The sequence below is a fragment of the Chrysoperla carnea genome, chromosome 1 (assembly GCF_905475395.1).
Source record: "Chrysoperla carnea chromosome 1, inChrCarn1.1, whole genome shotgun sequence".
NCBI lineage: Eukaryota > Metazoa > Arthropoda > Insecta > Neuroptera > Chrysopidae > Chrysoperla > Chrysoperla carnea.
The window spans coordinates 49,910,244-49,929,643 of record NC_058337.1 but is presented as its reverse complement, the minus strand read 5'-3'; the positions used below and the strand labels follow the sequence as shown (position 1 = coordinate 49,929,643).

General features: G+C 30.8%; 2 protein-coding genes across 2 annotated transcripts; one reads left to right on the top strand and one right to left on the bottom strand.

The window, feature by feature from the left end:
- The first annotated feature begins 594 nt into the window (after positions 1-594).
- Positions 595-11,032, top strand: LOC123306117 (EF-hand domain-containing family member C2-like). Its single transcript, XM_044888000.1, has 11 exons — positions 595-648; positions 2,165-2,465; positions 2,531-2,754; positions 3,566-3,817; positions 3,875-4,115; positions 6,812-7,129; positions 7,195-7,391; positions 8,643-8,770; positions 8,851-9,144; positions 10,693-10,795; positions 10,856-11,032. Exons 1-11 carry the CDS (start codon positions 595-597, stop codon positions 10,997-10,999), a joined length of 2,256 nt encoding a protein of 751 aa, XP_044743935.1. The 3' UTR covers positions 11,000-11,032.
- LOC123306130 (succinate dehydrogenase [ubiquinone] iron-sulfur subunit-like) lies at positions 10,830-14,726 on the bottom strand. The gene is made up of 5 exons (XM_044888018.1): positions 14,428-14,726; positions 13,945-14,088; positions 13,151-13,334; positions 12,079-12,303; positions 10,830-11,214 (listed from the first exon to the last, which is right to left on the bottom strand). The coding sequence occupies exons 1-5, from the start codon at positions 14,697-14,699 to the stop codon at positions 11,053-11,055; spliced, it is 987 nt and encodes a 328-aa protein (XP_044743953.1). The 5' UTR covers positions 14,700-14,726; the 3' UTR covers positions 10,830-11,052.
- Positions 14,727-19,400: the final 4,674 nt, after the last annotated feature.

The following is a 19,400-nucleotide window of genomic DNA, read 5'->3' as shown; positions in this document are numbered from 1 at the left end:
TTACTCCGTGGACCGTTGGTCTAAAAGGAGAGCCAAAAATGTAAAATAACTTTTTTTATAAAACAAAATATAAAAAAATTTTCCGTATGGTGCCGACTTAATTGGACACACTGTATGTAGGGTCGCATAATTTTTAATATGTATAAAAATGGTCCGATGATAAATTATAGTACGTTTTATTTCCTACAACATTGCTTATTATAAACGTTAACGGTTCGTTAGAGCGAAAGAACACTAAAGGACTTTTTGGTTTCTGTTTTACTAATTAATTTTAAGATTTTAATGCAATTAAAAATAGAAATACAAAACAAAAATGTTTTTTGTTCAACGTAACGAAACCACTCGCAAAGTTTCAGAGACTGCAACCTGTATTCTGTATTCGATCGATTTAAGTTCGATACGCCTTGCAAAATACATGGATACGTTTATTATTTTATTCAATAAAGCATTATTGCTTAGCAACAATATTAGTAATTAACTACTTGAGTATTGTCTCTTTTTTACATGCTTTATTTGTGAAGTTTTTTTTTTAATAAAAATATATTCTATTTATTTAAATTTTATAATAATTGTTATTATTATACTTTAACAACAATGTTACGGCAGCCAGCGTTGCCTCTTTTACCTGGGTATAATTTCAATAATAATGTAAGTGTCGCATAATTTTAAATATGTAATATAATATTAGGTTCATAATATGCCAAGCGCGGGCTCAAAGTAGGGAAATCGGGATGGTTTGATTCTTCCAACTTAAGATACTTAAAGAAGTTAAATTGTTATCCAATGACATGCAATAGCTGCAATCGTTCTCACCAGTCTTAATACATAATACAATTGCTCAAATAGAATATCTCAAAAATTCTCATTCAGTGTACCTGATCTTTATACCATGTATATATGAATTATATCAAAGTGTACTAAGTTTGGTCTCAAGTTTGTAAAGCTTAAAAATATTGATGTTACGAATAAAATTTTGGTATAGGTGTTCTTAAAAACAACTAATTAGTTCATTTTCGTTTGTCTGTCCGTCTGTATGTGTGTCGATAACTCAAAAACGCAGAAAGATATCAAGCTGAAATTTTTATAACGTAAAAAGTGAGGTCGTGCTCGTAAATGAGCAACATAAATGAAGATAGCCACTCTTACACACAAAGCTATAAGAATATCTTTCCTCCTACTTTCTCAGTATCCAGATACCTATGGTATAGAGGTACCTGCACACACCTATAATGTTTCTTAACCTAATTTGCGGGTACACAATGATGTTTACCAAACAAATTTTGAAACAAAAGTTGTTTATGTGATTATTCCATCTCTAACGGTTTATAAGATAAGTCCTACGGGCCCAAGACCCAATTGACAATTACATATTAAAAATTGGGTCTTGGGCCCGTAGGACTTATCTTATAAACCGTTAGAGATGGAATAATCACATAAACAACTTTTGTTTCAAAATTTGTTTGGTAAACATCATTGTGTACCCGCAAATTAGGTTAAGAAACATTATAGGTGTGTGCAGGTACCTCTATACCATAGGTATCTGGATACTGAGAAAGTAGGAGGAAAGATATTCTTATAGCTTTGTGTGTAAGAGTGGCTATCTTCATTTACTCACATGACGTAAGAAAACAAACCATTGCGTAATAAATACCGTCTATACATTGTATTTTAACAACCAACTCAGTCAATTGTTTGTTTTCACTTATTGAATTTATTTTCATCAAATTCCAAAATACAAGTTTTTTTGTGATTTTCTTGATTTTTTCAATGGATAAAATTCGGTAAAATTTTTTCGTCTCCGATTTAGAATAACAATGATTTTCTGAAGTAATTTTGGCCCAAAAACACAAAAATTGCGTTTCCTTAATTCAGATCATTTGACGATTAGATTTTCGAGATATTTCCAGAATAAATTTAAAATAAAAGCTTTTTGTACAGGATTTTCGTTTTTTTTCGAGGAGGTACTACGAAAATTGCAAATTAGTGGGAAAAATTTTTTTCCCGATGTGGATAACAATAATTTTGGGCAAAAACTTTTTTCTTGGGCTAAAATTACTAAAGTTTCAAATAATTTCTTGATTATATCACTGTTAAATTTTTCTGTTTGACTATCAAACACTTTCTTGCTAATAAGCCAGAAATTTTGAACTGATTTATGTTTTAGATTGGACAGACAAAATTTAATCGAAAACAACATTTTCAATTGGTTGATAATGTGTCGATATTATCAGATCGAGAAGGAAGTCGTAAACCTTCAACTTATATGGGTGGCGAATCGATCGATTTGCCGCCATGGATTGTTTATGATAAACAAGCTTTAAAATTTGATGCGTACTTTCAAGAAACATTAAATGAAATTAATCGATCGCCGTTTCAAGTTCGCGAAGTTAAACTATTGTTTTTTCTTGAGGACGGTACTATACAAATTCATGAACCACGAGTTGATAATAGTGGTCTAACTGGAGGTATTTTACTTATATATTTGTATGGCTTTTAGAAATTACAATTAAAAATAAATGATAATTTTTAGGGTGTCTGGTGAAACGGCAAAGAGTTCCATTTCCACCACCAAATCATCGTAGTTTTTATGATATTCTTGCTTTGAATGTAGGCAAAGAAATTGAAATCTATGGACGTGTGTATAAAATTACAAATTGTGATAATTTTACTAGGACATTCTTAAATCGTTGTGGAATTCCAGTCCCAGATCCAATTAATGTACCCGATGATCCATATAAGAAATTTAGAGCTTCGGTATTTTTTTAATGTTTACACAAGTATTTGAAAATACAGTCGAATCTGGAAAAGCGAGAGTTTAAAGGATCCCGAATTTTTTTCATGATTAGATTATTTAAAATATTAACTTTTGTCGCTTTTAGGGGCTTGGTTAAATTTTGTTCAATGTTGCGAAAGAATGGCTGATAGATAGACATGTTAACAAATATTATAGACTGAGTTATGTACGAACTGAGCGCTCTCAAGCACTCGGTTAACATTGGCACTCCATATATCAATAATCGATTTCTTCTTTAAGATCCATGAGATGCAGTCTACATTTAGATAACTCTGTAAGCTATGTTAGCGTTCAATTCGGTCGAAAACAACCATTAACGTGACTATTTGGCTAAAAAAGTACATTAGGTATTTATTTACCTAAATAATTATTTACTTAACAATTAATTGATTAAATTTAAATATTATTTACCTACTTAAACTTAAATAAATCCGTTAGATCCTTAAATAAACTTATATCAATATTCTAGAATAAAATTAAAAAAATATCTTATAGGTACTGCGTTTAGAGCCCCTTTCCACTTTGTTCATGAGCAACTATGCCTGATTAGCAAAAGACGTTAATTTGTTATTGTGACAACAGTGACTAATTCGAATAAAAAAAGTACAAAACCTTTTAAAATAATTGAAACATACTCTAGATTAAATTCTTCGCTTATTCGAAGATGAAAGTTGATAACCTAGGAATTTTCATTAAAGGTTTCTCGCTTATCCATTTATCGCTAATCAAATTTCAAGTGAATTTAATTAAATAAAAAATACGTATTTTCAGGAAAAAATTAATTACTTAGCTCGAAAACCCAAAGCAAAGTACGATACGTTAGATGCATTTTTGAAATATGATAGGCAAGTTTTAAGATTTTGGGGATATTGGGACGATCGTTCTTCTGAATATGGACAATTACACAAATTAGAAATTCATTACTTTTTGTCTGATGGCAGTTTTGAAATTAAAGATATATTACCACCGAATTCTGGAATAGAACTTCGTTCAATGTTTTTGAAAAAAATGAAATTACCAAAGGTAAAATTTATAATTTTAATTTCTAAATAAATAATTAATTTAAACAAAAATTATTAGAATTTCACAGGTTTATCGGGTATAGGAGAAATAACACCCGTTTCTTTATTAAATGTTATTGGGTCTCAAAATAATACAAGATTCATTGATGATGCGTTAAATTGTGGAGCTACTTCTACCGAATATTATAGTGATCGTGATTTGGTATTTGGAGGAGCGTTAAATGTATTTGGACGTAAAGTGACTTTAGTTGATTGTGATGCATTTACTAAAGAGTATTATCGTAAAAAATATGGATTAGGTAATAATTATTATTGCATTTTTACGATTATATATGCTAGACACAATTACAAATATGTACTGACATTTGCCTCAATGAACACTTTACATATTATACATTTAGTCCCGGCAAAAGCCGTCATTAAACATGTTTATTTTTCAGGATAAAATTTTTGCAGGATCCCGTTTAAAACATGACCCTGGTCGTAAAAGTGCAGGTTACCGGTGGGTAACCCGGTAGGATATTGTTTAAACTAATTTTTTTTATATAAAAAAATTTTATTATAGGTATAATTGGGGTCAAAATAAATAAAAAATGTTCTTAGACATTTTTCTCTAAACCCTCCAGTTTTCGCGTAAATAATACCTAAAATTTGAAAAAACTGGATTTTTACGATTTCCATCCCTCAAAAACTCTGTAAAAATCAGGTTTTTTATATGTATAAAATTTTTGTTTGTCGTGTAAAGCTTACTCAACAAAATCCCACAAAAATGTTTCGCCCAATTGCATTTTAAGTGCTTGATTGTTCAAGAGAGCGCGACAAATCATCCAACAATAACAATTTTCTGTTCTATACATGCTAGAAAGATGTGATTTTCATCGATCGACTTGAAATAAAGAAATTAACGGAAAAGTTCGAAAAATTTCATTTTCTACAACGCAACCCCTCGCAAATTGGAAAAATGGTTTTTGCTATAAAATTTATTTTCAGGAATTTTCGTTTTAAAAATCTAATAAATTTAATCAAATGAAAATAGATATATTAAGTGACAACTTAATTAAAAAGCGCAGCTCTGTTTATAGCATCTTTACTCGTCGTAAAAACACTAGCTTTATACCTATAATTATTTCAATTTGTTTTGAATCAAAGACCTTGGCCGTTTCAAATCTTAGATATAGGGGAAGGTATTGTACCTAGAATCGAAATTTACTGTGTCCATGTTTTTTTAAAGCCATGGATTAAAATATCATATTAGGAATTATCGATGCTTATAGCTCAACACTATGCATTTTTTGGAGAATTTAAATATTAAACTACTATAGATAAAAACGTGTGAATCAAGGTACATTCCAGCAACAGCTGTAACTGGTATTGTTAATGACTTGGGGTGAATGAGACTTCTTTTTCTCACTTACTTATACTTGAAAACCCAAAAAAAAAAAAGAATTTACTAATTTTAGTCATTTACTCACCAATAACCAATAATTTACCTGGATTATGATTTATAAAACAAAATGCCATAGCCGGCATGTAAATAGACAGTCAAAAGAATCAAATTATTTACTTTTTTTGCAAACGATTTTATACTCGAAATAAAACCACATTGATAACCAGTCTTCAGCCTTCCTGTATTCTGATAAAATATTCTTATTTCAATACAAATGTTGTCCAGTGATATATCTACTGAGAAAATACAGAATAATTCATGGTACATTGACTCTGGGTACTACATCTTACCTTGCTATAAAATAATTATTTAATAGTCATTGTCATTCATGTAGTCGAAAAAAGGGCGGCATACTTTTATTTTGCTCAAGGGTAATATCAAAATCAAGGTAAATCTGACTATAAGCTTGGACAAAAAATTTTAATAAAGGTGTGCGTTAAGAAAACTAATCAGTTCATTTACTCAAACATCTTGCCTTAACATGAAAATTCTGAAACAAAATATTACGTGCTGAAGTTTTATTTTTTAACACTGTTTCAAAACTTAAAACAGTGTTCCTATCTTCGGAAAGGTGAAGCTATAACTAATTTTATCACGGGCTCATCCAAAGACCAGAGCTGAAGCATTAGTGACCCTGGTGGAAAAAATATTTGAAAAAAGAATAAGTCTTAATAAGTCTTAGGAAACTCTGAAAAAGTCTTAGAAACTTTAAAAAAGTATTAAGAACTCTGAATAACTCTGAATTAGACTAGTCCGAAAACGTTGAGAAATTTCAAAGTTCCTATAAGACTTTTTCAGAATTTCTTATTCTTTCTTCAAATATTTTTTCCACCAGGGGAGTTAGATTTTTTAATGCTTCATGAAATTTATTCGAAGCTGCTACGTCTAAGCATCTACTCTATGACATACTTCTCCCTGCGTACCGATTTACCTTGGAGTAATCTAATTGAGAATTTATTTCTCTGCAGCTTACTAGAAGTAAACAATCAAAGGGATATTCATGTTTGTCAATGGCTGAATTGTTGTGGCAACAAAAAAGTCGCAGACTTGTTCATTTAGTGCGACAGATTTGCCACTGTAGTGCGTCAGATTAGTGTCTACCATACGAATATTGTGAGGCGTATATATTCTCTGTGAGCTATTCAACTTGTGATCTTGGAATAAGCAATTCTAAAAGTATTTTCAGAGCTTTAAGTAGAAAAGATGAGAGGCTTATGGGTCGAAAGTCTTTGAAGATACTATGTGATGAGAGATTACTCTCACTTTGAACTTTATTTGGAAGGATTTTGAATGCTTTAAAGCAAATTGATAGAAGAAACAATTTAACCGAAAAATAGTAGAATACTTTTCTTAACCTGTAGCTTCTTAGCCTGTATAATTATTGTATTTTATGTAACAAACCGCTACATAAAATACGTAATGAAATATATGTTTTATATTTTAATAAGAACTTGAAGCTAAATCCATCTACGACGTCTAATTATAGTTAATTTAAGGTGCTATATATAGAGAAAAAATACATCATAAATTGGAAGCTTTTTTTTTTAGATGATTTTACTCCAGAACCAATGCCAGCTGAGGAATCAACTTGTTATGAAAATCAGACCAGAGAATTGCCACCATGGAACGGGTTTGGTTCACATGCAGATTCAGAAATAAACTGCAAAAAATTTATGTTAAAGGCACCAAGTATTGATTTAAAGCAATTTATGACCAAAGATCGTCAAGGATTTGATGCTTTACAATTACGATTTAGCGCCAAAATGATATCAAATATACCAGAAAATGCAGACCGATATTTTGTTGTAACCTATTATTTGGGTGATAAAACAATATCTGTTTATGAATTAGCATGTCGTAATACTGGTATAATAATAAAGGAATTTATTTTTCCTATATATATATATTTTTTTTTTAATTATATGTTTTAGGTTTTAGTGGTGGAAATTTTCTACGACGTATGCCAGTACCAAAACCGAACCAACCCAAATTTTCAGCAGAGCGTCCAAAGTTATATGATAATGAGGATTTATATGTGGGAGCTGTTTTAAACATAAATGAATATATATTTAAGTTAACCGATGCAGATGATTATTGTTTTCGTTACATGGAACTCCATAAAAATGAGGTAAAATTGTCAGATAATTAGATTTGAGAATGTATTTAGGAAAAGGTAAATTAGCTGTGTGCTAGAAGAAATACGGCCAACTTTTTATTCCGTATGCATTCATTTTATCCCGTGAAAATATTTCCTCTAGAAATTTAGATCGGAATAGAAAAAACACAAACATATGGTTGTAACATATTGGAAAGTAATAGTGGAAAGAACAAAATTTTATAAGTCTTTCCTCAGACTTTTTTTTACATTTACTCCAACGTACCCTGGTGGAAAAAATATTCAAAGAAAGAAGTCTTAATAAGTCTTAGAAACACTGAACAAGTTTTAGGAAGTCTGCAGAACAAGTCTAAGGAACTCTTAATAACTCTGAATATCTCAACGTAAGGCTGGATAACTCTGAATTAGTTAGTCCAAAATCGTGTAGAAATTCAGAGTTATTCAGAGTTCCTAGGACTTTTACAGAGTTTCTAAGACTTATTAAGACTTAGTCTTTCTTCAAATACTTTTTCCACCATAGTGTAATACCCAGGCCCCGTAAGTGGTATTGTAGATTAGACCAAAAACTCACTTTTCCATATGATTTTCAATCCCCCCTGTGTTACTGGGAGATTCTATCCACCCCTTGCCTCAAAGTTGTGCATAGAGACTCCCAGTACCACAGGGGGAATTGAAAATCATATGGAAAAGTGTGGTTCTGGTCTAATCCAGAATACCACTTACGGGACCTAGGTATTACCCTATGGAGGAAAAAGTATTTGTAGAAAAAGTAAGTCTTAATAAGTCTAAGAAACTCTGGAAAAGTCCCAGGAACTCTGAATAACTCTAAATTTCTAAACGTTTTTGGACTAGCTAATTCAGAGTTATCCAGACTTATTAAGTCTGAATTAGACGTTGAGAAATTCAGAGTTATTCAGAGTTCCTAAGACTTTTTCAGAGTTTCTAAGACTTATTAAGACTTATTCAAGTGTGCAACTCTTTCTAGTGGTCAACTCTTTATTCTAGTGCGCACTTATTAAGTATGCAATCTTGGCCGCCAAAGTTGCACACTTTTTCATACAGGACTCAGGAGAGACCTTCAGTAACACTCGGGAGTTTGAAAATTATGAGGAAAAGTGTGCTTCTGAATATTTATACACCAGTTTATAATTTATTCCTTTATGTGTACTAAACTATACAATTTTTTATACTACATCAGTCAGATTGTTTTTTAACTAGACTATAAAAATTTTTCTATTATAGCCATATTTATGTATGTTTTAGTTTCCAAAAGCTGATATTAATTTAATCATGCATAAAGTTCGTGAAGCCATAAGACCAATTTATCGCGAATTTGTAGCTGAGCATATTCCAAAATCAGATACACCCATTATACATTTTGAAACATTACGGTAACATAATTCTATAATGCTTTATTTTATAGCGACGATAAAATGTATTCAATTTACTCATAATTTGGAATTTTTTTTAGTAATGTATTAGATTCAATTATGTCAGAACCATTAACCGATCACGAAAAAATAATGATTGCTCGTCATTTTGCGCCAGAATGCACATATCAACGTTTTACACGCAATGATTTACGTCGAATTGTTTTAACTGAAATTAAACGTGGATTATGGAATGATTTGGATCGTTTTAAAGAACATTTAAAGCAAATGGATCCATATGACACTGGGCATTTACCGAAGTTTGAGTGTTATAATTTAATACGTGCATGTAAAATACCAATAGATGTCGAAATTATTAATGCAATGTTTAAAGTGTACGTATCTCAACTACCTGAAATTCAAAAAATTCTTGCGGTCTCATTTAAAAATCGGTTTTCAAAAGATAATTCTAGGTCTTTAAAAATGAAACTTTGTATAGTTTTTAGTTATCTTAGCTTCATAAAATCGTAATGAATAGGTTTGATTCTAATTACAGTTCAAAAACAAGTGAAAACAAATAATTGACTGAGTTAATTGTTGAAATACCATGCATAAATAGTGTTGATTTCTTTATCATATTACATTACAGTTATGTATGTGTCATACAAACATGTGACACATACATAACTGATAATCAAGTATAGTACATTATTATAAAATTTCCGCCTAATTGGCGCCCTCACGGGTAAACAGTGATGTTTACGAAAAAATGTTTTAGACAAAAATTGTTTAATTTTTGATAATGAACATTTTTTACATTTAAACTTGTGTTCTATCTCTAACGGTTTACAAGATGGGTTCTACGGACCCAAGACCCAATTGACCTATGATGCTCATTTACGAACTTGACCTCACTTTTTTCGTCCTGAGTACGCTGTAAAAATTTCATCTCGATATCTTTTTTCGTTTTTGAGTTATCGTGTCCACAGACGGACGGACGGACGGACAACCGGAAATGGACTAATTAGGTAATTTTATGAACACCTATGACAAAATTTTTTTCCTAGCATCATTATTTTTAAGCGTTACAAACTTGGGACTAAACTTAATATACTATGTATATTTCATGTATACATGGTATAACAATCTAATAGCCATGCAGTTGTTTTTCTAACTACATTTTTTTGTGACTCCTAGCTCGGGTAAAAATGCCCGCTAATGTTGATTTTCAACTCAAACGGACAGTTGAGTTTATGTTTTCTAAAACCTGAAAAACAAAAAACATAACTGAAACGCTTTAGTACAGTAAAAGATATTACAAATAATAAATACTCATGGAATGTGTTTCTTAGGTGTCAAATATCATTAGTAAGGCATGAGTAATTAGTGGTGCAAATGTTTCTATTTGTCAATCAACAATAAATTGTTAATTCAATGAAACAGCTAATGTCAAAGTTGATATTATAAAATTAATAAATAGGCAACTTGAATTACATATACGTTATACATGTATAATAGTTTTCGATTAAATACAAACACTTAACAATTACGTCATGTTGCCTAAAATTTATTGTTTATTAACAAATAGAAACATTTGCACCATTAACTCATGTCTTACTAATGATATTTGACACTTATGAAACAACATTCTATGAGGTTTTCGCAAAATGTGAACGATTTCTTTCATTTTCCTTTATAGTAGCCCAATTTTGTAACATCTTTTACTGTACAAAACGTGGAATTTTTAACTCATTTTTTTCAAAAATGTTCATTTATAAATGGCATAGGTACCTACATTCCTGACTACAAAATTCATAAGCTCTTTTAAATTAATAGATTAATTAAAATATAAATAGGTGTAAATTCAGATAAATAATTTATTAGTTGCTAACAAATTACAATATATGTTGATTGTTAATTTATAAAAGTTATTTAAATTTTAGGCTATGTAAAGATGAAAATTGTGATATAATTTATAATGATTTAATCAATTTTATTGATGTAAATTATGAGCCCTTACCAGATGTTCCACCTGAAAATTTTAAGGTAAATATCAAATTTTAAAAATAAATTAAAAATAAACTGATGAATATATTTTGTTTGCAGCAAAAACTATCCTGGTTATCGGAAAAGGAACCAAAACGTTCTCAACATATCGATTGGCGTTCATTCAATAAATTTTTGAACCTCGAAGAAACCATCCCCTTACCACCACCAATTCCTAACTATGATGAACCAATAAACACATGAATTTATTAGTACTTTTAATTATACGCATAAAAATTAATAAATAATTTGATAATTTAAGTTGTTTTTGGAGGTTCTGGAGGTCTACTTTCAGGTGCCATAGTTTTTGGGTCAATACATTCTTTGAATAACGTTGATGGATTCAGAGGCGCTTCTTTGATTTTGATTCCAGATATCAATTGTTTTAATAAAGCAATTGCTTTGCCTGGATTTAAGCCCTAAAATAAATTAAAATTTAAAAGAAATTCATTATAAAATTAGATTTATGAAAACAAATTTTCCATACAGCGAGATGCATATTAACACCCAGAATGCATAGGGGGTCGATATAGAACCAGGGATATACATAAAATAAATTTTCAATATTAAACTTTCATTCTTTCCACCGGTAAAAACTTAAGAAAATGAAGATACTTTTTGCAACTTGTTTTTCGAAAATGAAAAATTAATTTTTCATATCCTAGCCACACAATTTTCCTGAACATTTGCTATGACTTTAATAAAAACTAATATACTTTTCAGTCTCGCTTCTGATAGTGAAGCGAAAAAATAAGGATCACCTGCAGTCCGCAGTTGTTTGAAAGCTACGATGTCTTAGGTCAAAGGTGTCCAACCTTTTGGCTTATGTTGGTCATTCATGGGCACAAAAAGTTTTTTTTAAGTCTGTGTAAGCCATCGTGTTATCCTCTCTCAAACTGCCCTTAGCAGAAACTTGCTCGTTTCTATTTTGCCCTTTGTCATTGATTGGGATCTTAAGCAGTAACCTCTTGTTTTTAGTTGAATCTTCCGTGATTCTCCCGTAGTACCTTTTTATTATTAACACTTTGAAATCCAGGAGTAATTTTGCAAAGTTTCTTAATTTATGCTTACTAAAGGTATAGATTCCAAAAATGGACAATTAGCTCTACTTGTTGCATTCAAAGTAAGTCGTTGTGGGTCGAATGCACAGGTTGGACAGACCTGTTTAGGCAAACACATAGACGTGCAACAGTGTTTCAATTTATAATCGCCCTCTTATAGGAGCTATTGTTAGGAGTTAATAACAATGGAAAGAGTAAGTGTAAAAAAAGGGAATGACTTACTTTTGGACAAGCAGTTGTACAATTGAATATTGTAACGCAACGGTATACTTTATAATAATCACGTAAATTGTTTAATCGTTCCTCAGTGGCTTCATCTCGTGAATCTATAATCCACCGATATGTTTGCATTAATACAGCTGGGCCTAAGTATTTGTTTGAATTCCACCAATAAGCTGGACAAGATGTCGAACAACAAGCACAAAGGATACAATCTATATACGTGTTCTGTATATAGAAAACTATGAGTTACATCAAAAAAATAACAAACACAAATGTCTGTATGACATATTTTTCTGATTTTCCTATTCCAATTATTTCTTTCTGTCTGTTGCATATTGGACAAGGAACATGTGCCCGGGAAATGGTCTTATTCAGAGCTATAGGCACAAAAAATTTTTCATTCCTTATCGAATTTATACCTTATCCCTTATCTATTTGTCTTTTTTGGAAAATTTTTTCGAACAAAAGTTGTTGATACTTTTAATGAGAACCATTTAAGTTTTTGCTCTATTTCTATCTGTTTGTTAAATTTAGAATTGGTTTTGATCTTTCCTGAGAAGTTATTTGTACCTTCAAGACTTTTGCGGTATCTCTCACAATCTGATAAAGATAGATGAAAACTTTTAATACCAGTAATATAACTGGTTATTCCAACAACTTTTGTATGAAATAATTTTTCGAAAATCCAGCGGATTAGGTAGAAATTTGAGATAGAAGATCTGTACCTCTGAAGAGCAGTGTTTCCGCACATATGTTCATCATACTAAAATGCTTATTTCATATCTTACTCTTGATATGTTATGCGAAAGTCATGATCAACACGATACCTGACAAAAATTGAAGGAAATTTGCAATTCTCGAAAGTATTGAAAAATGGTCTACAATTTTAAGAGAAAATTATTTTTCCAGCTTTTCGAGACTTAACTATAATTTTTTTTTAAGTGTATGATGTTGACAATTACTTTCGTTTTTCCAACTAGAATTATCCCTATTAATTTTGGTACGTATTGTAATGGAAAATAATTTCATTCAATCTCTGTTTTATTAAAAAGGACTTATAAAAATTAATAACCAAACGATCCCGTTCTCCAGTACTTTGATAAATTTGTTGTTTTGAATTTGTCGAACGAATCAACCATGGCTTTATCGAATTATACTGTTGATAAAAATGATGCATATCAGGCACTAAATCCTTTATTATATACATATGAGGCATTGGATAAACTACAACTGGTTTTTTTGAATGTTTTATTTTCCTGAAAAAGTTAAAAAAAATTTTTTTTTTTAATACACAACGGTCATAAGTACCAGACATTAATTATATTGACTCCATGCAATTGAAGTCACGCACATAAAGAGTTTGTTAGGTAAAAGGTCGAAAGTAAATAATTAAAAATTTGTTCCTTTCAGTTTTATAATAGTTATCACTTAATTTTGATTCAAATGTGGTGTTATTAGTTTCTTTTTAGTTTTGACACTGAGTGATTAGTTTTTATTAAGCTCAAAATCTCAAAAAAACCAAAAAAAGTTATAAAAATCTTATTTTTTCCGAAAAACGCGCAGAATGTGGAAAATTTTTTTCAAAAAAAAAATTAGCGTCGCCTCATTACCAACAAAACAATTTCCGTATGTCATGGGATGTATTGAGTAGTTTTCAAGGGTGTATCCAAGAGTGTATATTTTTGAAAGCAGAGCTTTTTATAAAGAATAAATTTTTTCCGTAAACCTTATAATAAAAAAGTTTTCCATATATATAGCCAACTTAGTTAAACACCCTGTATACACCTATGTATATGTATATACCTATATTTTTTTTTTAAATGGCTAAAAATACTTCTTTAATTGGGATTAATTTTCGTAACTTACGCAGTACAAGACAATGTGTTTACACCATTAATATTAACTCCACAGGATCCACAAATACCTTCGCGACATGAACGTCGAAATGTTAATGTTGAATCAATTTTATGTTTAATGTAGTGCAATGCATCTAAGACTTTAGGACCACACCTGTAATAATATTTAAATAATTCGTCTTTCGGTTTCACTATTTTCTCATTTTTTTGTTTTCGATATACGAGACTCCAAGCAATATCGAAAAATTGTACTGTTAATTTGCTTTTTTGGCGTGTTTCACAAAATTACTGCTTCAATCTTTTCGATATAACTCTAAGACTAAAAATACATTGGAGGTGATTAATTCCTCAGGGAGTAAACCATTTTCATAAATACATTTGTCGGAAAGTATCAGGCACCTAGTCTCTGCATTTATCGGGTGCCTTTACCCAGCATAAAGAATAATGAGCAAAGTAAGGAAAAAGTTATTTCATCTATTTTCGTTAGACTTACTCATTTAAGTCAACTTCATATGTCTTCATTTGTGGTTTAGTTTTTTTATCGGGATCATAACGATATATTTTAAATTTTTGTATTTTTGGTGCTGGTGGTTTTTCTGCTTCAGGACAAGGTTCATCTTTTTTAGTTTTTGTATTTGGCTTGGCTGTAGCATCGGTTGCATATTGTAATGCTGTAACTATTTGTGGTACATGAAAATTTGATTGAAATGTTAATGATTTAAAAATACAACAGTAATAATTGTTATATGGTAATAAAATCTTCATATTTGCTAATATAACTTCCAACCAACACCTTTGTCAAAAACTGTAAATACAACAATATTTATTATTTCAATTTGTGTATCCTTGACTATTTCATATTTACTAAATAGAAAACAGCTGCTTAGGAATGGCACAGGGCTTACTCGAATGTAAGACATCTATTTAGCTTTAATTTTAAAGAAATCCACACTAGACGCGTCAATGAAATCATACAAAAGGCAATCTTCGGAAGCCCTCGAGAACAGCTCTGATTTTGAGGATTATTTTTTTAAAATTTTTGTTTTTTTATATTATCTATTTAAAATCAGAAACCTTTCAGAGGGGGAAATAATTATTTATATTGTTTAAACAATATTTATTAGGCAACTTATATACAAAATCAGTTTTGCGTGTTTTTTTTCCACAATAATTTTTTATATTTTATTTGTAATATAACTACTCATTCCACCGAAGTTGAAATTAAGAAGATCTTGAAATTACTCTTTGGATTGGAATCATAATTGTTTCCACCAAATCATTAGTTGGCCACAAGTAAAGAAGATAGCCACATTTCTATATAATTTACGCCCTCAAGGGTAAACGGTGAAGTTTACGAACAAATGTTTCAAATAAAAGTTGTTTATTTTTTTATAAGAAACATTTTTTACACTTAAACTTTTCTTTTATCTCTAACGGTTTACAAGATGGATCCCCCGGATCCAAGATCCAGTTGACCTAAGTTGCTCATTTACGAATTCGACTCACTTTTTACGACCTGAACACGCTATAAAAATTTCAGCTTGATATCTTTTTTCGTTTTTGAGTTATCGTGTCCACATACAGACGTACAGACAACCGAAAATGGACTAATTATTTGATTTTATGAACACCTATACCAAAATTTTGTTCGTAGCAGCAATATTTTTAAGCCTTAAAAACTTGGAACTAAACTTAGTATACCTTGATATACTTCATATATGCATGGTATAAAAAATACTTCAACGTATGATGTTATTAAAAACATAAAAGACTAGTTTTCTCGATTCTTTCTTTTTAGAATAACATCTGCAAATGCTTTAAGATCTATCTATAAGTGCAAGATGATATCTATCGATCGTGTTATATAAATACATAGTTTAAAACAGGAAGAAATACCGGAAAACCAATTGATCCTCAAATTATAAATGTTAATGCAGCTATGGATCAAATAATAGATTTAGTTGATTAATCATCCTGATTGTTAGTTTTCTCTGAACGAGTTGATGAATATCATGCCGGATAATCCTGCTCCTAAAACCATCAGCACGTTTCCTCCGAGTTTACTTAGCATACTTCATTAATATCATCTGGCAAATGGGGTTGACAAAAAGAAAGTTATTCCAAACTAATAAAAATGACGCAGACTGCAGCACCTAAAATTTTTGAAAATTATATCTAATTTTCGCAAAACAGCATGCGGAGCAACATGAGGCTACAGGAAAAGTGACCTTCCTTGCTCAACTGCTTGTACTGCATGCAGTGGAAATGACTGCGATTGAAGTAGGTAACAGAATACAATCATACCCTTTTCCGGAAACCAAAAATATTTATAATCCATTAGCATGTGAATTCTCAAATATTTCAATGCAATCAGTGATGAACTAAAACTCTTGCATCATTATTATATTATTAGAATTATTTATTGCACTTGACCGTTAGTATTTTGTACACGTGTTTTTTACGCATAGTCGTCTATCTATACACTTATTCAAGTTTTATAAGTGATTTTATAAGTACATACTGCTGGTACTCAAAACGCACTCTTAATTGTTGGAATTTATAAATGTAAACTTCATAACAAACATGTTTCCTTTCAAATGACCTTGTGTTGATCATTGCCCTTCAATAAAATTATATTGCTGGGAGAGGTAAATTATTTTTATTTTTAATACTTGTAAGTTATTAATTTATTGAATAAATAACGAGATTGTATTTAATCCTGAAAGGAATATATTGACAAAATTATATAAAGGAATTACACTAAATTTACAAACAAAAACATACCTGAAAGGAATAAATTAAATTACAACGTTATTTAATAGAATGTCCACTAATAAACGTTTATGATTCTAACACAATATAAATTATAAAAATCTTTAGTTCAGGTATGTCAATTGAAACAAAAGTAAACAATTATATCACTATGGAAGTGATAATAATTTACACCTTCCCCCCCGAAGTCATTTTTTGCGAAGTAAAAGGTGACAGCTTACTGCTATGAAAATAATTTGATTCACTTCTTTTCTTGCCACAATCAACTTCATAAAACGAAGATGAAATCCGGCTTAATATTTTAAAAGGCCCAAGGCGAACTTTGTCCATTTTATTGCGATTTAATTTGTTCCCATTCTCTACGTACACAAGATCTCCAATTTCAAATTGAAAAGTTGTTCGATTTTTGTCAACTCTTTTTTTATTTTCCATAAAACTTCTGGATGAATTAATGAAAGCTTGCTGGCGGTCTTCAGCTAAATCACTAGGTGGTTCATATATTGGCGAAATGTTTGATTTCTTGCCTAGGAGCAGATATTGTGGCTCATAGTTAGTAGAGCTATGAATCGTTGAGTTATAATTTTCAACACATTCAGCAGCAATCGTAGGCCATGCTCGTTTATCTCCATCAATAATTTTACACCTAATTCTATTAACTAGAGTTTGATTTAAACGTTCGTTGAGACCATTTGAACTTGCACAATCTATGCTTGTAAAAACAAGTTGGATACCTCTTCTATTTAGGTAATTTTTGAGTTCTACGGAATTTAGTCCAGTATATTGATCGGCAAGAATTAACTTTATTTTATTATTTTTAGCGATCGGATGTATAAGATTTATAAAATCTTTTGCGCATTGGCTTTTTGTAGTAGAAATCCAAGCATACCTGCTAAAATGATCCACTAGTATGTGCATAAATTTCTTTATAGACTTATTTCCGGCAAAACCACCCACTGTATCTATGGACAATATTTCATAGGGTTCTGTTGCAGGTCCAATTCTTGACAATTTTCCAATCAATCTTCCTCGGCGAGTTTTACTTTGCCTACATGTCACACAGCCTTTACAAAAGTCAATGATAAGTTTATCTAAATTTTTGAAATAGTAGTGTTGTCGTATTTTGTTTCTCATTTGTGCAACACCAATGTGACCATAGTGATTGTGCAACTTGTTAATTATTTCAAGGCCTAACTTTTTCGATACAAAAATCCGCTTTCTTCCTTTTAACATCTTAAATATAATATCGTGTCTACGCTCAGTTCCCTTTGCAGTTGTAAGTTCTCTTTGATTTTCATATTGATCCCTCTTTATTTCAGACAATTCTATTAAATTGACCACTTGAATGACATCTTCATTTTCGAAATATTCTAAAACTGGTTGCCGTGATAGTAAATCAGCGATAATATTTTCTTTTCCTTTTTTATATATTATCTGGAAATTAAATTGTGACAAGTAGTGGACCAGATCGCCAAGAATCTCATCAGTTCGTGACTTTGTTCTTAAATTTTCCAATGGTTTATGGTCACTACAAACGAAAAACTTTCGTCCAATAAGATAGTATTTCCAGTATTTAATGGCTTCTTTTATCGCTTTGCATTCTAAATGAATCGTTTCCATTTTCTTTTCTCTTTCTGACAGTTTTCTAGAAAAATAAGCTACAGGGTGTAATAGACCATCTGACTGCGGTTGCCTCAAAGTCGCTCCAAGTCCTTTTTGACTAGCGTCTGTGTCAATGTAAACATCTTTTTCGACATCATAAATTGATAAAATTGGACGGGAACACAGATATTCTTTGATCATGGAGAAGCTGCGTTCACATTCTTCCGTCCAAATAAATTCAGTATTTTTTTTCAGCAATCTGTGAAGGGGCTCAAATTTTTGAGCACTATGATCGATATATTTTATAAAGTAATTTATTGTTCCTAGAACACTTCGAACCCCAGATTTATCTGTAGGTCTTTTCAAATTTTTTATTGCCTTTAAATTTTCTTGTGCTGGTGATATTTTATTTTCTTCAATGTAATGGCCAAGATACTTAACCGATTGGGCTGCAAATTTACACTTTTCGAGCTTTAATTTAAATCCTTCTTCTCCTATTACTTCAAGAAATCTTGAGATATGTTGCATGTGATCTTTCCAATTGCGTGAGAAAATAAGACAGTCATCCATGTAGTTGACGCAAAACTCATCTAGGTTATTTCGTCTTATAATATTTGAAAGTATGCGTTGAAAGATTGCAGGAGCATTTTTCAATCCAAAAGGTAATACTTTGAACATAAATTTCCCGTACTTTGTAACGAAAGAAGTTTTCTCACGGTCCTTTTCTTTTAACCTAATACACCAAAAAGCGGAGTTTATATCAACAACAGTAAAGTATTTACATTTCGAAACTTTTTCCGTTATATCATTTATTGTTGGAAATGGGTAGCACTCTGGGATAGTTATTTTATTTAAGTTTCTAAAATCGATGCAAAGCCTTGATTTTCTTCCATCTTCTTTTTTATATGCGAGTGTTACCGGTGATGCGAACGGTGAATCAGATTCCTCTATTAGATCGGATGCTAGTAACTTCTGTACTTGATCTTTGATTTCACGTTCATCTGGTATAGAACATTTATAAGGGCGGGCCGTAACATATTCATCTCTCATTAACTTTATTTCGGCCTCTCTAGACTTTACTTTACCGACATCAAA